Raw genomic sequence first — 17,953 nt, forward strand, 5'->3', positions numbered from 1 at the left:
AAGAATTTTTGATTACTTTCAGGATCCAGCTAAGTTTTCCTGAATTATGACCTGAATTCCTTCCCCTGAAAGTGGAGATGATAAATTATTACCAGATTGTTTTTCATAGGAATGTAATTTGTATTAAGTGGAACACTAAGTGTAAATGAAACCAGGCAAGCCAAAGAATCTCTGCCTAATTTTAGACCACTTACTGCATTGCTGTCATTACAATGACCTTCAAGCGACTTTGTTTTTGCTTCTGTAGCAGATAATTGTCAGTTGTCTGTTATGTGCTACTGGTAAATGCACGAGGAGTTGGATTTATCAACAAATAAACTAGATGAAAAAGAATAACTTGTGTCTCATCTCCATTTAGCTCCACATTCTCACAATATGAAAGTGAAAGTGAGCCCACACTTGATGAACAGGTTTAAATATGACTAACACAGTAATTTCTTCTTAATAACAAGACTTTGTCAGCAGCTTGTGGTAATACATTTAAAGAGAGGTTTTATTGTTCCTGTAAAACAATGGTCTGAGTGAAACATGGGCTTTGATATAAACACCTGAAAATTGCATATACAGATCAATGTGTAAGCTGTGATCCACACACACATCCCAGCACCCTTGGCCAAGTCTTGTGCTCGACATATTATCGTTCACCTTCAACTCTTTTAAACAGGTTTACATTGGCAAACAAAATGACTTTTTCCCCCACCCTGTTGACTCAGGGCTTGTGATTACAGAGCTGAGTGCTGATCCAGGATCAATAAGAAGATCAGGGGCCTTTAGACTTGTGGCGGTCTAAAGAGGATTTAGCATAAAATCATTGTGAGTTTGACAGTAAAAACAGCAAAACAGAACTTTTGGGCGTCCAGGTCTACTGGGTATGCAGGAAATTTCTGACAAAGCTATGAAGTGGCCCTTGAACAGCTGACCAATTGGTGCACTGAAGCTCAGAAAAGTCACATGATAGCCAGGGCCAGTAGTGATCTTGAGAAAATCGTGTAGACTGGACAAAAATAAGATACTGGGTGTTTGAACTGTGAAGGATGAGGACACAGTTCATGTTATTCATAACAGCAAGGTCAAGACTGAGTCAAATCGGCACACCGACAGCCACCTAAATACACTCCATTGCGCTCATATCATTACAATACTATACATTTATACAGAATTATCATCATTAACATCCTTGTTTCTTCCCGCAACAACAAAGTTGATTCTTATGTAACTAACTTACCATTAAATTTCATTAACTCATTAAGTAAGTGCTTTGTGTTTTGAGCAAAGTGTTTTCAGGCCAAATTCAAAAAAGCTCTGGCCTGCTGATTTTTGCACAAAACAGTGAGGCGAAAACACAAAGAAAAACAGGAGTAGGCCTCCCCACTGTGCCCTAATCTGCACTTGACAATGTAAGGCTATAATGCCTTCCAAACACTTCACAACCACACTATAATTGTAATCATTAATATCCAGCATTGAATTTAAAAAGATATTTAAGTCTGTCCCAGTCCTTTTGAGCTTATCGTCTCCCACTGTCAGGGCCAGCCTTGCCCCTTTTGTGGTGATGTCGCGTCCTCTGACATCATATTCCTTTGTTTTTTTTTCTCCGTCCTAAAGGTCTTTCACCTGATGTCAGTCTCTCTCCCTCTCTCTCTCCTCCTCTAGAGGATGGGTCTGTCTGTGCTCCCACATTCGAACCGCTCCATCCCACTGTGGACAAACAGAGCATGAGCAGAGGGATAAGAAAACGTCATCATTTTATTCTCTCTTACTAACAGAACACGTAAAAGTCTGCTTCAGTTCTCATTACAAAACCTCTTGCAGTTTTTCTTTGACTTTTGATCGAATGTAACATCTCAAGCTTTTATGCGTCAAATCCACGGTTGAAGAGTTTGCATTAAGAGAACTCACAGAGCTGCTGATGATGTTGTCCTCGTACGGGTGCCAACTGACATCCCTCACGCACGCGTCATGGCCCGACAGCCTGGAGACCACGCCGCCCGTCAGCACATCATAAACTGGTGGGAAACACAAAGAGCTTGAGATACTTAGCTACTTGGAGGCATGTACTGCATCAGAGCTGCATTGATTTTTCATGTGAAGATGTCGACACAAGGAGCAAGACTGGGTTAATTGGTGGCGACACACAATAACGACACACTGCGGGCACATGGTGACACTCACTGATGATTTTGCCAGTGGAGCAGCCAGAGTAGATGAACCTCTGTCCAGTGCTGAACTCTGGAGAGAAACGGCAGCGGATGAGGGTGTGCAGGACGCCATGACCGCGGTAGGTCATTACCGAGGTGTCGCCTGTCAGCTTGTGTCTCTTTAGGGCTGAAAGGGTCAATGGGGTCGGGAGGGAAACAGAGATTTTTAAGAAAGTTTACCAAAATATCAATTTAGAAAGATGTTCAGAATTAATGTGCATCTGTAATCAGGCTAAAAAAGTAAGTAAACTTGATGTTTTACTTTCTGTTTTTTAGGTTTTTCTCCTCCCCCTCACTTCTTGCTCCATCTTATTATCCAAGCTACTACCCTTCACCTCTCCTCTCCTCCATCCCTCCTTTTTGACTCGTAATGGTAATCACTCATTTCTCTATGTGCACTTTTAATACTGCCGTATCCCTTTACCCTCACCACACACACACACACGTTTCACCTTTCTGTCATTGGCCCTCTCTCTGTTCTTTTACAACATCGTTTCATCTTCATCCCCTCCCTCTTTTCTTCCTCCATGTGACCTCTCCTCCTCTTGTCCTCCAACTCCTTTCCTCCCTCCTGACTCATTCCCTCCCAGTTTCCTCTCCCGTTCCTCCTCCCCCTCCTCACCTCTCTGGGGAACCTGCTGCCAGCGGTAATCCCAGTTTTGCTGGGTGACAGCCAGGCGGGACGCTGCCAACCCCTCTTTGGGAGAGAACTTCCTGACGTCCCAGAGCTTGATGGACTGGTCCTTCGAGTTGCTGATCAGATACCGTGCGTCACCCTGGTACAGTCACGACGCAGGTGAATTATAAAGAAAAAGAACGCAAACCCAAGTGTGAGGTCAATATATACTGGATTTAAGGAAGACTGTACTGGGATAATAATGGCAGTTAATTAATAAAGTCCCAATCATCAGTCAAATCCAACTACCCACCAGGATTTGGGGAACTTCTCATTGACAGATTGATAAAATACCAGCAGCATTACTCTCTTCTCCCCCCCACCTTGCTGTGGATGAAGGTGATGCCATCTCGGTGGCCGGCCAGCTGTCCGACAGGCTGCGGTCTGTCCTCCCGCAGCGTCCGTCTGTCCCACACCTTGCACAGTGCATCGTCGCTGCCAGAGAAGAGCAGCTGGGATGAGCTGTCGGCGAACGCCACCGCATTCACGTCGTCCTCGTGGGCATCAATCTGACGAGTGGAGACGGAAAAGAAAGAGAGTCAGTGTTTGTGTGTGTGTGTGGAGGGTGTGCGAGCCAGTGAGTGTGTGTGTGATTTCCTTTGTGTGGGACAGTGTTTAGTATACATGCTTGTGTGAAAGTGTCTGTCTGTGTGTACCTTTAAGTCGTGACAAAAAAAAAAATTCTATAACTGCTCCAGCATATTTCCTGACACATATTCTGCAGACTCAAGTACATTGTAATGGAGATCAGATCAGTTCCCTGCAGCAGATGAGCAGGGCAGTGCTCCAAACAAGATGTCTGTTTGTGGCTGCACAGGATTCATGTTTTACCTGAACTACTTTACCTCTAGCAGAGTTTTTGTGTCACATATGCTAGTCCAACTACATGATGACATACTCTGCCATTATAGCCATGAAAATAACAGCTACAAATACAAAGTCACAGTGCATTCAAGGACAAAAACATTTTAAAAGTTTAATTAATAGAAGGTTTATGTAAAATCATGTGGAGGTTGTTTTTTGTCATTACTATATTTATAGAATGGAAATTTAAAAATAAAAAGAATGGGGTGCCCTGGTAGCTCATCTTGTAGAGCATGCGCCCCACTTACAAAAGCCTGAGTCCTTATAACGCAGCAGCCCAGGTTTGATTCCAGCCTGTAGCCCTTTGCTGCACGTCAACCCCCCTCTCTCTACAGCTGTCCTATGAAATAAAGTCATAAATGCCCCAAAATAACTAAAGGAAATATTATAAAAAGCATAAACTTGTTTAAAAAAGTTTTTTACTTTTACTTTACTTTAGTTTTGCAGTCACTAATTAATTTATTTAATTAATACTGTTAAATTGTAAAGATGGCAATAGGGATGGCAGTGACAGTTGATCCATCACTTTGTTCCGTTGTGTGTGTGTGTGTGTGTGTGTGTGTGTGTGTGTGTGTGTATATTAAATATATATATATATATATATATATATATATATTATAACATTACATTAATATTTTGAATATGTTTGCGTGCATTTTAGCATTTATCTCAAACTACTAGCTAGCATGGATGAAGACTGTATTAGTCGTACTTCTGTTATTGTCAACAAATCCTATCCAAATGAAAAGCAATAATGCGTTGGTCCCACTCTCAATACTCTCTCTACTTCTGCAGCTTGTCTTTGGCTCTCAGGCCCCAAACCATTTGTCCTTACTGCAGACTTAAAATAAAACATAAATAAACAAACAGAACAAAAGGTCAAAAATATTAACTTTCATTTTTAATAATTCCCTAAAGCAGCAGTGCACTGTTGTTTGTGGGCCAACATGTCAAACAAGTAAACACTAAGTAAATATAGCATTTGTTGGGGACTATTTTGACCAACCAATTTGCCGCTCTAAAGTATTTACAGCAGCAGAGCGATGTTTATGGGGTCGACTCAAAATAAACTACAGCTCCAGTGTCTACTGTAATAAAGGAACATGTCACCCCGTGTACCGGAGAGGCTCGGTGTTGTGTTTTTAATAGTTTTTGGGATATGATGCATCAAGCTTTGGCCACAAGCAATACGTTAGTGATGATGACGTTTTCATAATTAATAATAAAAATATAGACCACCACCAGACTTATCCTGAGTGAAAAAAATGATAAAACGGAACAAGGTCAGAGATAAAGCACAGACACACTGACGCAGAGGTAATGGGACGGACAGAATGAGAAAGAGCGTAAGACAGTGATGAAGCAGATGGTGGAGGCCAGCTACTGACTTCTACACAGAGGGGGGTCATGGGAGGAGGAGGGAGTAAGGGTTTAACCCCCCCTGTACCACTGCAGGGCGGAGCTGGACACTCTGCTGCTACATTACAGACAGGCAGGGTTGTGCGAAACTTTATGTGAGCCTGGAACACTTTCAGGTTCGCTAATGTCTGCCTCACCTTGGTTGCAGGATGAGGCACAGGAGGTGGACATGACTCAGGAAGAGGTACAAGCAGGCCCACAAGCCAAACGCAAAAGAGCAAATTGCACTCAGACGCACTAACCTTCAACGTTCGTTTGTTCTGCTCGAGATCAAAAACGTAAAGGCAGCCATCGTTTGCTCTGAAAGGAGAGAGGGGAGAGAATGAACGCATTCTAGCTCCAAATGTACTGAACTCGTTGTACGTTATATCACATATAAGTGTCTTATCTTCAACAAGAAATGATCTACTCAACGTCGAACAAACGAAGAGCTGCTTGGATCTACATTTCTGAAAGAGACTTCAGTCCCGGTTTCAACTCTGTCAGTCACTGCCTTGAAACAGAAGAGCAAATTGTACTCACCCTCCCAGGATCTCATTGCCATCTGTGGACGCAGCCAGTGAGAACACACAGAACCTCCTCTCATCTGGACTACAAAGCACAACAGCACACACACATACAAGCAGGTTGACACTACAGCAGTGGCACCGTTATTGAATCACAACTAAACTGTCATACTATGCATGTCATCCCACATCCAAAAACGCTTAATGAAGGCATGCATCACCTCTAAAACAATGCTTTTGTAAGGGGTGCTGTGAGTTTAATGGCAGCGCTTTGTTGAAATGATGAGCTCGCCAATTAAAGTAACACACACACACACACACACGCACACACAATGAGAGGATGGATGTCGAGGTGACGAGTTCTGACAGCATCATTCATCCAGGTGGTAATGAAGGGAGAGGAGGGCCGGCTGCTAGGGAATGATAGATTACCTGCTCCGTAATGTTATAAGTTACTATGAGGGAAACACTAACTTGAGGTCCAGGGCGGTGTGGTTTTCACTGTCTCCATCTATACTGCACAAATGAACTGTGGACACACACACACACACACACACACACACACACACACACAGAACAGATGAATAAAACAACACATTGTAGAAATTATTGTTTAAACTGGTGGCATGACCGTGTATTAGGAGTCACGCTGCATATGCAAGGCTGTGTTTTCTGAAGGCTTGTGGGTCATCACTGACAGGTAAAGGGTTAACGCGGCAGGTTTTTTTATTGTCTATAAATTGTGACACACTGCATTGTGGGATTGTTAGCAGAAAGTAATGTACTGTGGGGGAAAACAGTATAAATAACAGAGTACATAAAAAGACAAACTATAGTACACAGGGAGTGATTTGGACTTATTGAGTTATTGAGGTCTTGGCAAAGTTCAAGTCTGCCTCATGTCCAAATATAGTTACCCCTGAATTTGCACAATAATCCAAATAGGTAGTAAAAACCTTAAGAAACCTTAAGAATCATTTAAATATACAATTATTTATGAATCTTCAAATGAGACCACATCTAAGTGACATCAATGAATGAATTAAAAAAAATACATTATTGTACTTACAGAACACATCATTAAATGTTCAGTTCAACCTCTTGGCTAATCATCTCAACAAAGACTAATTCAGTCTAATTAATGTAGCAAGTTTGGAGGTGTGGATTAAAGCAATTCTGACTTCTAAAAACCTGTCACGTCTTTTGAGTTTTCTATTTACAAGACGCCTCAAGACCTAATAATACCTAATAATTGATTTTTATGAAAGTGGAAAGGGTTAGAGAGTCATCTCCAAGACTTTAGATGTTCATATATCCAGTCAGACAAGATGTCTATAAATGGAGATGCCTGTTGCAAATCTCACTTAAAGCCTGTCCAAGATGACTGCAAGGGAACAATGAAAAATGCTATACAATGGGGGGTTGCACAGCTGAAGGCATAAAGGGAGAAGTAAGCAATAGCTTTTCAAACAACATTACAGCACGCCTGAATTTTTACCAAAGAGCATCTAGACACTCCACACCACACTACTGGGAGAATGTTTTGTAGATGGATATAACTAAGATGGAGTTGCTAGGGAAGAAAACACGGCACTACATCTTACAGCATATTGTCATTAAAACATGATCCCAACGGTAAAGGATGGAGGAGATAGCATTATGATTTGGGACTGCTTTGCTGCCTCGGGGCCTGAAAAACTTACACAATAAAATAAAACAAAGACAATAAAATATCAGGGTGTGAGTCTGTCAGCTGAAGCTCATTAGAGGTTGTGTTATGCAACAGGACAATGACCCAAAACATAGAAATAAGTCTACATTAGAATGGCTCCACTAAATGGAAGTTTGGAGTGGCTCGGTCAATAGCTGTCCAAGCCAATCTGATCACATCATATTATATATTACAGGTCCCCTAGTCTTACTGTAGTCAGACCAGCTGGAGTAGAGGACATGTTGTGCATCAGGGGTGAAGCAGACGTCCAGCACACTCCAGCCCACATCACGAGCCTTCACTGTTCGCCGTAGGTGAAAGCGTCCCCTTGACGTGTCGTACAAGCGGATGTTCTGGTCTGCAGCAATAGAAAAAAAACATTGTTTATCACCAAATAATGGGAAGCTATAATCAAGGAATGGGGGAAGTAATGGTGCCTGTAATCAAATCAGAAAGAAGTAACAAAGATGAACGAATACGACATGATGCGGATAGATTTTCAAAGATTTTTTGTTTTGTCAATACTTATGTACGACTGACCACGTTCTGGATATGATACTACATGAATGGCCCCGATGGTTTGGTGGTATAAGCAGTTTCAAACAAACGCTAAGAATGATTATCAGATCTGATTCACTTCCACTCTCGTATTTTATCTTGGGTTATTTACCTTGGCAGGCAGAGAGAAACATGTTGCCATCCTCGCTGTACACTCCACAGAAGGCTTTCTGCTGGTATGTATCCTTGTGGGATACATAGTTTGGCAGAAAACTGCAAAGGAAAAAGGGTCAATATCATTTGACAGACAGCAGTGTGAGTCGTCCTGTAAACATCACGTCATGTTGTAGATTTTCAAAACAAAAATCACATGAAATACAAGAAAAGGTGCAACTTTTTTTTCTTTTTCTTTTTTTAACTATAGCTGTTTTTCTGTCACCTTCTGGTAATTTGTTGGGAAATATTAACACACTTACTGTGTGCGGATACGACTGCACTCTCCATGGGAAAAACTGGAGCCTCTACATCTGCCTTGTTCCCTCTAAAAAGCAAAGACTTCATCAGAAAAGAAAACATCAAACAACATTCGGGAATTAAACTGGCTAACACAAACAACAAGTCATCATCTCAAATATTTGGAGAGCTCTTAATCATTTCACAAAATTCTTGTAAAACTCTTGATGAAACTAATGAAGATGAATCATTGTAATCTTGGAAATTTGCCAGCTACATTCTGCTCTGGTCTCCTTTTAGGGATTTTAGTTTGTATCTCTGCAGTCTGACCTCTGTTAGCATGTGGGTGAAACTCTGTCGGCCTTTCGGGGCAAAGGAGGCGGTGGCCAGCATGATCTGAGTTCGGATCTCACTCCGGTCCACCTCGAATGTGTCGGGTTGGGTGTCCACTAGGAGGATAACACACAAAATAACATGAATTACGGACATCAAACTTTCAGAACTTGTTGCATACAGCACCGCCCTGTGCATTTATGAGAATAAACATTTGACAAATTTAAGTACTGCTGACTATTGGAACTATGAGTAGTTAACTAAAGATGCTTAATTATTGGCTAACACAATTTCAAAAATATAAAAAAGTCTTCATTTTAAACTGCTTACATTTTTTTTGTCACACTCAAATAACATTTATTTATTCATTAAGATCATAGTATTACTCAATTTACATTTAAATGAAATCTTGCACGCATCCTGTTCCGGCTGCTGGCTATTGGGCAGATTCCAACGACACAGAATACAAGCAGCCAAATGACACTGTCCCAGAACACTGTTAATTAATCACTACAGCTCACTATGTTTTCATCCTGAAAGACCTTCAGAAGCTTTCCAGTGTGTATGGCTATTCAAATTTGTATTTTTCCAAGGGAGATAGCTTAATTTTCTGCCTTCATGCCTGCACAGTGGACAGTGTCAGTATAACAATACCTGGAGGATTGTAGCGATCACCCAGCCGACCCTCCCACGCTCCGTCGCTGTCCTCATCAGAGTCAGAGTATGACTGGACCAGCTGTAGTCCTGTGGCTCCACTGCCATGGACCAGTCTGACCTGGCCCCTGCACGCACACACACACGCACGCACACACGCACACACACACACACACACACACACACACACACACATCAGTACATCAGCCAATCGATCCAAATTGTGATACATGAAGATCAAATCCTCTACAGTAAAGAGTGCACCTAAAAGAAATTACTTCGGGAAACAGGGGGCAACACTTCTAATATTTACTCAGAAAACAATGATAGTCCAGCTGCGTCCCTGCGGCTCAATGGTGAGACACCTGCCGTCATAAAGGATACTGTGCAGAGGTAATGTTTTTCCACTGAGCTGCTCTACTGGAATAAATCATGGCATGGGATCAGTGGCTTGCTCCAGGGTAGCTTAATGCTAACTGAAGTGAGTGACGGATACTTATTCATTTCAACTCTTCCAGATTCAGGTACTTTCTAGCTCCTTCTGCTGTGTCATTACTAGAGGCGACTGTCATGGATCTGTTCCAAGTGTTAAAAACATTTTTTTGTAGCTGTGGCTGTTAGGGATATTTAAAAAATTCCCAGCCACTATAATTGTATTAAAATCAAGTAAGGAGTAAGGACGGGGGATTCCCAACCTCCACTGTGATGTTTCAATTACTTACTCCTTTGGCAGAGAGGAAAAAAATTCCTTTAAGCTCCCCCTCCATGTTGTACAATGTGAAGAGTGTCTAAGCAGCTACACAGCAGCTATCACACTTTAAACATCTTCCTTAAAATGACGTACAATCACTGTATGTTGATCCGTACATTACATTAGATTTAATGAGGTGAAATGATATTTTGCACATGTTTTTTTCTACTGATCATCATTATTATGGTGAGTGGACACTTCCAGCACACACAGATGCTCCTGTTTTTATTTTCTGTGCATTTCTATTTCTGTTAGTGGTTTCCTGCTTTTCCCACAATGACTTGTTGGTATCTCAGCTGGATTTTTCTTCAGTTTTCAGCCACAGATACATTTTAACCAAATCACTATTATGACATCATCCAATAAAACGGACTTTAAAGTGTAAAGTACACATGTTGAAAAGAACTGAAAGAGATCAATAAAGTACTATCTATCTATCTATCTATCTATCTGTCGTGTTATCATCAGTGTTTTAAACTCTTATACTAAACTCCACTAAATCACCTCCTCAGTAGGTAAGCCAGCACTTCAGCTAAGTCAACGTCCTCCTCTGATGCTGGCTGTCTGTCTCCTTGCTGCCTGTCAGCCGTCCTGCGGCCTCGGCTGCTGCTGCTGCTGCTGCTGCTGCTCTGGTTTGCTTCTCCTGTTTCAGACTGCTCAGCTGGGTTGCCACTGGAAGAGCCCCTTCCACCAGACATCCCAGAACTGGACTGAGAGCCCATAGACTGAAGAGGGCCTGACGGTGGGATGGAGAGAATAATTTGACATTAAACGACAGTTTTCTAGATTCACCTGGGAAGGGTTGGAGGAAGTCAGGTGAAGAGAAATTCAGGATGCATGAAGTGACTCTGACGCAGAGAGGAAATGATATAACAGAAGTTAGGTAACAATGGCTGCACAACACAGACCTATTAGCTAAAGTCACATCAATTCAAGGCATTTGCTCAAGTGTTTGCACTTATTTAAATGAACAAACTACGCGTCCTGCACATAAACAGACCCTCGCGTTTGCACTGTGCGTTAACTCGCCGCGGTGAAGACGCAGAGGATGGTTTTTATTGCGCTAACTAGCTCCAATGCTAACGACCTGACGTGAACTGTTACCGTTTGACAGACAAACGGTCTTCTTGACAGCTCGTCAGTCCAGCGCTTCGTCGTTTCGGCGCGAACCGAACAATCTGTCCGACGCTTCACCTCCGCACGGTCCCGACGTTTAATTTTGATAACGCAGGGGGAGGGAGAGAAAAAAGCTGCAGCTTTGACAGCACTGTGTTTGTTCAGTCGGCTAGCAGGGCCAGTCCGTGAGTCGCCATGTTGTTTACAAAAGTGTGAAAAAACACTGCGCGTGCCCCTGCCCTTTCGCCGTCACGTGACCGCCGCCACCACCACCACCACCGCTCGCGTGCCTGCCTCCAGCAAAGGTGGTTACAACCTGAACATGGCACCTGACGAGAAACTCAGACTAATGTTAAAGGTAGAGATAATACAACAAACAGAAGAGAAAGTAAACAGCTAGGATGTACAGCCAGACCATACATATGTTTTATGCAGCAGCTATATGTACAGGACATACAGAGTATTGAATTATCGTTTCTCTCTTATCCCGTGCAAACAGCATACACATGACATATAAAATATAAGTAAAAGATGTAAAAAATATATAAAATAAAATATAAAAATCTAAAAATATATAAAAGCTAAAGACATCAGTGGTGCAATGTGGCACAGTGTAATGTAAACAGAATTGTCAGTATAAATATAAATATAAGTATATGTATGGCTATATGGACAGAATTAACAGTATTTACAGTATACACAGTGAGGTATATCAAGAAAAGAAATATGTAACAGTTGGCTGTGCAGTGCAAAGTATTGCAAGTTTTTTAGTACATGAGGTAGGATGGATTTTACAGTATATACAGTATGCACAGCATGAGTAGATTGTGTATGAGTAATGATATTTACATATTAAAACAAACAAACAAAAAAACTAAATGTAAACAGTGAGAATAATGATTTCTAATTTATATGTTCTTATAATATAAAAAGCAACGAGCATCATAACATCTGTCCTGCTCACTGGTTTACTTTAAAGATCATTGTGCTTGGTGTTCATTTGGCGTCATGGTGCCTTACAATACAATATTATACCTAGGTATAATAAGGTATATACTGTTTAATAAAGTATAACCCGAATGGCTCAAGGGGTCCTTTGTGACAAGATTTAATGTTTGTTGTTGGAGAGTCAAAGGATTCAGTCAAAAGTCTTTTACTTTGAAAGGACTGTATTTACTTTGAAGATCTATGAAACCATCAGGAAACCTTCATGAACAGGTTGTGTTTGAGTCATCTGTGCCCAAGGGTCTGTAATCTCATAATCCATGTTTGACATATACCTCCACTATTTATCTTATAACTGCAGCAAAAACCAGTGAATAAATAATGAAATAAATAAAACAATAGTCATTTGCATGTCATTTCATAGATAGACTACACTTTATGACCATTTTAGTGAGCTGTGCCCTCCCTTCTGTGTACACTGAAACATTTCTATTTGATACCCAGCAGCCATATACGGGTCACACTCTAAATACAGTAAATCAGCACATTATGTGTTTAATTCCATTAAGGTTATTGAATAATGTAAATGTAATAACCAGCATAGCTCACCACATCTTTTATTGTGTACATATTGATAATAACATGGATGTATTAAGATAAACTATCGCTAATGGGGGGATATAATCTGGGATATCCACATGCAGGTATTTGAAACATCATAGACCTTGAGGCCAGTCATGATTGAGTATATGCAAACAGTGTCCATGCATAGTTTAAAATTGTCATCATGGGAATTTGAGACTTCCAGGACACAGAAAAAGGTATTCTACAGTTCAGTTAAGGTTTTGGTGGAGTGACCACACTTTAGAAATCGGTGTAAATATGTCAGACTGTTGTTTTTGTTTTTGGAGCATCCATCCACAATTTGCCAATATCTGTAATAATAGTTGTTAATAGTTTAGTTTAGTTAAGTTGTGAAGTTATTGTTGTGATGTAAGCTGTTGATATTATGTATATATGCGGAGCCCTGCAGCATGAGAGGAGGACGTAACTCTTACGCAAACCTGTTAGTTATCCTGACACTGTGTATCCAATGCCGTTACATATGATATTTAAATTTTTGGATTTTTAAATTTTTTATTTAATTTAATGTTTAATATCATATTTAACGGAATGCTGTGTATATATTTTCCTCTGAATATTGCTTAACTTTTTATTTTCCATTTATCTTTTTTATTTCTTCATTGTTTCCCGGTATTTTATGCTGTATGTCTTATTTGTCTTGTTGTTATTTGTTCATGGTTCTAAAAGTTACCTGTATGTTGACCTGGGGCATAATGAACCCTGAACTTGGTATCAGTCTAATAATTATTAAGGGTCTGCCTGTGTACACACTAAATACACATTTAGAAACAAATCTGCTTTTGTTTTGAAACAACACTGAAGTGAAGGTGGGTTAAATGGGTCAACATAGGCTTGTTATTACTGTGCTTTTCCTGTAAAGTTCATGCAAGACTGAACAAACCAAATGCAACTACAATATGGTGTTGTTTTTGTCTTTGCTGAAGGGGGCAGCTGCATTATGATAAACAGAGCAGATGTGGCCTGTCAGTGTAGTCTTTCTGTGATCAGGACGAGGACTGTGGGGACCCAGCTATCAGATCGAAGACTGATACACAGGAGAAAGAAGCCTTGGTGTGTGTGTCTCTCTCTCTCTCAAATGACTGACGACTCTATTCTGTGAAAATGCTAACCCATGCATCACATTATCCTATATTGTATGCAATCTGTTATTGTGTGTTTGGATCACAGGTGTCCAGACAAAGCTGCCCACAACAGGTGCTGCTGTTGGTACATTAGAGACGAGACCAGCAGAACAATCCATCGAAGGGCTAATTTCAACCTCTCAGGAACCTCCTCCATCACCTCCGACTGATTGGTCACAGCCTGAAATTGAAGATGATGACCGATGCGTGACTGTGGTAACTCATCTTTTGTTACAAGACTCTCATGAAGGAATCAAGCAAATGTTGTCAGCACAGTGCTGCAGGAATGTTGAACAGAGAATGTGTGCTGTAAGAGTAGACTAAGTGTCTGCATACTAATTACAATTTAATGTATCTTGCTCAACAAGAGAATGCTGCAAAAAAAAGACCTGATCAGTTCATTTAGTTTCTTTTTCTGCAGTATTCCAGTGGCAGCACTGCCAAAGAGAAAACATCTGTTGTTATTGTGAAAACGGTAACAAGATTATTTTCTCATTATAACTGGATGCTTTGTCGTGATAACAGGATACATTTCTTGTTGTAGAAATAAAAAGAAAAATAGACTTCTTTTTTCTTTTCAGTGAAATTCTGCTCTCGTTAAGCAATAGGCATGAGACTGCAATTATCATGCAGACGCTGCATGAGTCAGCTTAGTTGCTCCATATAAGAGAAAAGAACAGAGTGATAAAAACACTTTGGTTAACTTAAGATGCTGAATTATTTCTTATGTGATAGCTAATAAGAAGAAAGGATGAGGTATTCACAAACCCTCTTTTACCAGGTTTTAGAGAGAGCAGACAGTTGAGTAGGTAAATGTAGGTAAACAGATGGCTGCAAAATGCAAACACATGAATAAAATATCAACAGGTTACTTACAAAGCATGGTAAATGAGTTGTTGTGTTATTCAGAGTTAGACATGAAGAGCCGCAGTGTAGTTGACTTTACACAAGGACAGAAATGGATGAGAGTGCATGATTGTCATAGTTTTAAAGTGCACTTCAACATCAAGTATTGCCCTTACGTAAACCTGGGGGACTCACTAGACAGATTTTTAAAAAAGGATATGTTAAAATTGACATGCATGGAGAAAACTTTACTTTTAGTCTCTAGGTAGGTACAGTATGTAATGAAATGGTTTCATAATTCCCCATCCTACATACAATATGTTCATGATTGGTCGAACATTTTACCTATCAAAAAAAAAAAAAAAGTAACACTACTTGTTGACTACTACTTGTTCTTTATTCAATTACAGGCCTGACATACAAGATATTTCATTGGAGATGCCATTCATGTTTTTAAACAGTATAACACAAAGCTGACATATTAACCAAGCCCATAAATCTGGAATCTACTACTAATCACAAAATATATAAGACCAAGATGAGCTATATATGCATATTGAAATCAGCTGCTGATGACAGCATACCAAGCAGTAGTTTCTGACAAGAAAAAAAAATAAAAATCCAGAGATTTTAAAAAATGTATTTCAAGTATTTACAGTTCCTCTTCAGACAAAACCATAACTGTTGCCGTGGTGCATAGGATACAAAGTTCAAGTGGAGACGCTTAGCACTCTGCCAGGATAAACTTCAAGGGCCTTTTGCTGTTGTCTTGACAATTAGTGAATACAGTTGCATTTTTTAACCACATTTTAGAAAATTGTTTCAAATTAGAATAAATAATTACTCTTCTGCTTTACAGACATGACTGTACAGTACACCCTGAAAACTATGAAACTCTATCTAGAGCATATATAATATGTCTTACAGAACATGTGTACTCAGTAGTTTCGCATAGTGCTCTGGGTGATTTCTTTTAAGGTAAACATTCATTTTTCCTTCAACTCGCTGATCTCCCGTCAGACCTGTGAAGAAGAAGAAGAAGAAGAAGAAGAAGAAGAAGAAGAAGAAGAAGAAGAAGAAGAAGAAATATTTATGACTTTTAAGGAAAACAAGTCACAGAATGGCAAACTGACACCCTACCTGATGAACATAATACATGATAGTGAATGTGTTGTATCCATATAAAGGGCTGGGATTGGGCTCACCCAGCTTTTGAGCCGTTCTTTGAATCTTCTCCAAGGCAGACTGCATATCTCCTCCCTCTGGAATGAGGACCTCTATCTCTCCCACATGGTAGCCGAAGTCAGCTTCGTCGAGATCTATCTGCACCCCCTCTTCCTCTAAAGAGAATGACCGCCGCACTGTTGTATAATCTGCAAAGCATACCAGATTCATTTTACTCAGCCAAGCCTCCCCGTCCTCCTGTGAGGAGCTTGTCTCTCTGTCCACACAAACGTCTTTCATGACCTCTTCCACCCTCAGTTGAATTTCAGGCAGATTGGTTATCTCCTTGTAGCGAGTGCACAGTGCCGCTGCTTTAGATTTCTCTTCACTTGTCTCGTCAACTGTTGTTGGGCACTTGAGCTCCCAGCATCCTTTACGTTTACGTAGCCACATGTCTCTCAAAGTCAAGTCAAACTTTGCGGTGTCAAAGTACTGGTCCTGAAACTGGCGCTGACCAACGCACACTGCCAAATAAAAGAAGTGGGAGGAAGAAAGGCAGATTTAACAAATGGGTAAATAAATATAAAAATACTAACGAGGCTGAAACAGATAATTAAACCTCATTATTAACAAGAGACAGATGGTCAGTGTCATTACAGTTACAGTACAAACCACAGCAATTAGTGTCATTAAATGTTGTAAAAAAATCCTTCGGTGACCACTTGTGAATTGACGTGGATCACAGCATCAGTTAAATGCCTCACTTCTAAGTTTACCCATGTGTGAAGACAAATTAAACACGTACCCCCGATCTCCTCCAGTGTTTTCAGAGTGTCAGCGCTGAACAAAAACTTTCTTTCCACTTCCACACTCATCTGAAATGATGCCATAAGATCAACACTTACAATACTGTATGTTTACAAAGCCACATAAATTCATGCTTTAATTTTAACCTGACATAAATTCAAAGAAAGTAATATAATAAGTAGTTTTTTTTAAGGATATGATTTTTTTTGTTGAGTAAAAAGGAATTGGCCACATCTTGAAAAAGTTTATTTTGTTGCTAGTTTGGATGGTTTGGATCCTACCAAAATAAAAGCACTTTTTGAATATATTATACATTAACCAAATGTGGAAATTAACTTACTTATTTACTTAAGTACTGTGCAATAAGTAGTTTCGTTCCTGAGGGATACTCAATTTATCATTTACAGGTTTAGTTACAAGTTACTTTGCAGATTGATATATTACATATAAAATGAAAATAATAATTATAATTATGGATAAAAAACAACCAAAAAGTAACTTCACTTCTACCTGCTACATTAAAATGCAGCTTACACAGTAATGCTCTATGGTAATAATATTATAACACAATAATAATCATTATAATAATGGTGTTTTAATATTACAATAACCAATACAATGTAGTATTTTTACACTGTAGTATTACCAAAGTAAATGATGTGCCATCACTGCATTTAACCTCTATTTTCTCAGGGTTCTGACATTGCTACCTTGTCATAGTTATTCTGTGATATTATTGTTATATACACTGTATGTAAATACTCAAAACTGAAGTGTTATTGTTGTAAAAACTAGTATTACTATAAACTAATAGAGCAGCAGCTCCTGTGGCCGCACCTGTGCCATTAAAATCAGACTCGAGTCATTCAGATCAAAGCTGCTGCTACAGTCATACATGAAGTGCAGGGGGAAAAACACCAAACTAAACCACAGAGTTTAAAAAAAAATCCCCCCCACACTGCTGCGAGGCTCTGTCACACACCTTGACAAGTGAAAATCCTTCGATCCAAAGAATTCGGCTCAGAAACGTGAGTCAATCCGAGCATGCCCCCCACCCCCCTACACGTCAGCGCGAGTTCATTTTGCACAGGCGCAATTAGAGGCAGCCCTCGGTGTGTTCAGGCGTATCACTTCCTGTCCCGGTAACGCAGGGGCATACAGATGGTGCAGTTTTAATCCTCTCCGCTTCATAAATATTTATCCCACATACTCCACTGTTGATATGCGCCACACCTATCATTTGATT

General features: G+C 40.1%; 3 protein-coding genes and 1 long non-coding RNA gene across 7 annotated transcripts in view; 2 read left to right on the forward strand and 2 right to left on the reverse strand.

The window, feature by feature from the left end:
* The window catches only part of LOC104927518 (sialic acid-binding Ig-like lectin 12), a 311,739-nt gene that overhangs the window by 51,404 nt on the left and 242,382 nt on the right, over positions 1 to 17,953 (forward strand). The window lies entirely within an intron of this gene.
* dcaf11 (ddb1 and cul4 associated factor 11) lies at positions 476 to 11,372 on the reverse strand. Its single transcript, XM_010741610.3, has 15 exons — positions 11,168 to 11,372; positions 10,568 to 10,799; positions 9,313 to 9,440; positions 8,656 to 8,774; positions 8,349 to 8,413; positions 8,045 to 8,145; positions 7,586 to 7,732; positions 6,138 to 6,192; positions 5,680 to 5,748; positions 5,400 to 5,457; positions 3,198 to 3,383; positions 2,821 to 2,974; positions 2,173 to 2,325; positions 1,900 to 2,006; positions 476 to 1,698 (listed from the first exon to the last, which is right to left on the reverse strand). The coding sequence occupies exons 2-15, from the start codon at positions 10,783 to 10,785 to the stop codon at positions 1,621 to 1,623; spliced, it is 1,638 nt and encodes a 545-aa protein (XP_010739912.1). The 5' UTR covers positions 10,786 to 10,799; positions 11,168 to 11,372; the 3' UTR covers positions 476 to 1,620.
* On the forward strand, positions 10,806 to 15,915 carry LOC113744481 (uncharacterized). Of its 3 annotated transcripts, XR_003461570.1 has the most exons (4): positions 10,806 to 10,946; positions 13,693 to 13,819; positions 13,937 to 14,106; positions 15,757 to 15,915. It is a non-coding gene; the product is annotated as an uncharacterized LOC113744481 (long non-coding RNA). The 3 variants fall into 3 exon arrangements; XR_003461568.1 differs by lacking the exon at positions 15,757 to 15,915 and having other exon boundaries at positions 13,937 to 14,477; XR_003461569.1 differs by lacking the exons at positions 10,806 to 10,946; positions 15,757 to 15,915 and adding an exon at positions 11,440 to 11,484 and having other exon boundaries at positions 13,937 to 14,393.
* Positions 15,127 to 17,813, reverse strand: thtpa (thiamine triphosphatase). The gene is made up of 4 exons (XM_019253059.2): positions 17,690 to 17,813; positions 16,706 to 16,775; positions 15,942 to 16,424; positions 15,127 to 15,758 (listed from the first exon to the last, which is right to left on the reverse strand). Exons 2-4 carry the CDS (start codon positions 16,773 to 16,775, stop codon positions 15,658 to 15,660), a joined length of 654 nt encoding a protein of 217 aa, XP_019108604.2. The 5' UTR covers positions 17,690 to 17,813; the 3' UTR covers positions 15,127 to 15,657.

This window comes from Larimichthys crocea, chromosome XXIII (genome assembly GCF_000972845.2).
Source record: "Larimichthys crocea isolate SSNF chromosome XXIII, L_crocea_2.0, whole genome shotgun sequence".
NCBI classification, from domain to species: domain Eukaryota; kingdom Metazoa; phylum Chordata; class Actinopteri; family Sciaenidae; genus Larimichthys; species Larimichthys crocea.

Excerpts from the sequence above, each read along its gene's own strand:
- thtpa (XM_019253059.2), bottom strand. The coding sequence starts at position 16,775 with ATGAGTGTGGAAGTGGAAAGAAAGTTTTTGTTCAGCGCTGACACTCTG. Across the intron at positions 16,425-16,705 it reads AACACTGGAGGAGATCGGGG|TGTGCGTTGGTCAGCGCCAG; the intron begins GTACGTGTTTAA and ends TTTATTTGGCAG. Across the intron at positions 15,759-15,941 it reads AAGAACGGCTCAAAAGCTGG|GTCTGACGGGAGATCAGCGA; the intron begins GTGAGCCCAATC and ends TCTTCTTCACAG.
- dcaf11 (XM_010741610.3), bottom strand. The coding sequence starts at position 10,785 with ATGGGCTCTCAGTCCAGTTCTGGGATGTCTGGTGGAAGGGGCTCTTCC. Across the intron at positions 8,146-8,348 it reads TGCAGTCGTATCCGCACACA|TTTTCTGCCAAACTATGTAT; the intron begins GTAAGTGTGTTA and ends TTTCCTTTGCAG. Across the intron at positions 5,749-6,137 it reads CACACCGCCCTGGACCTCAA|TCCAGATGAGAGGAGGTTCT; the intron begins GTTAGTGTTTCC and ends TGTGCTTTGTAG.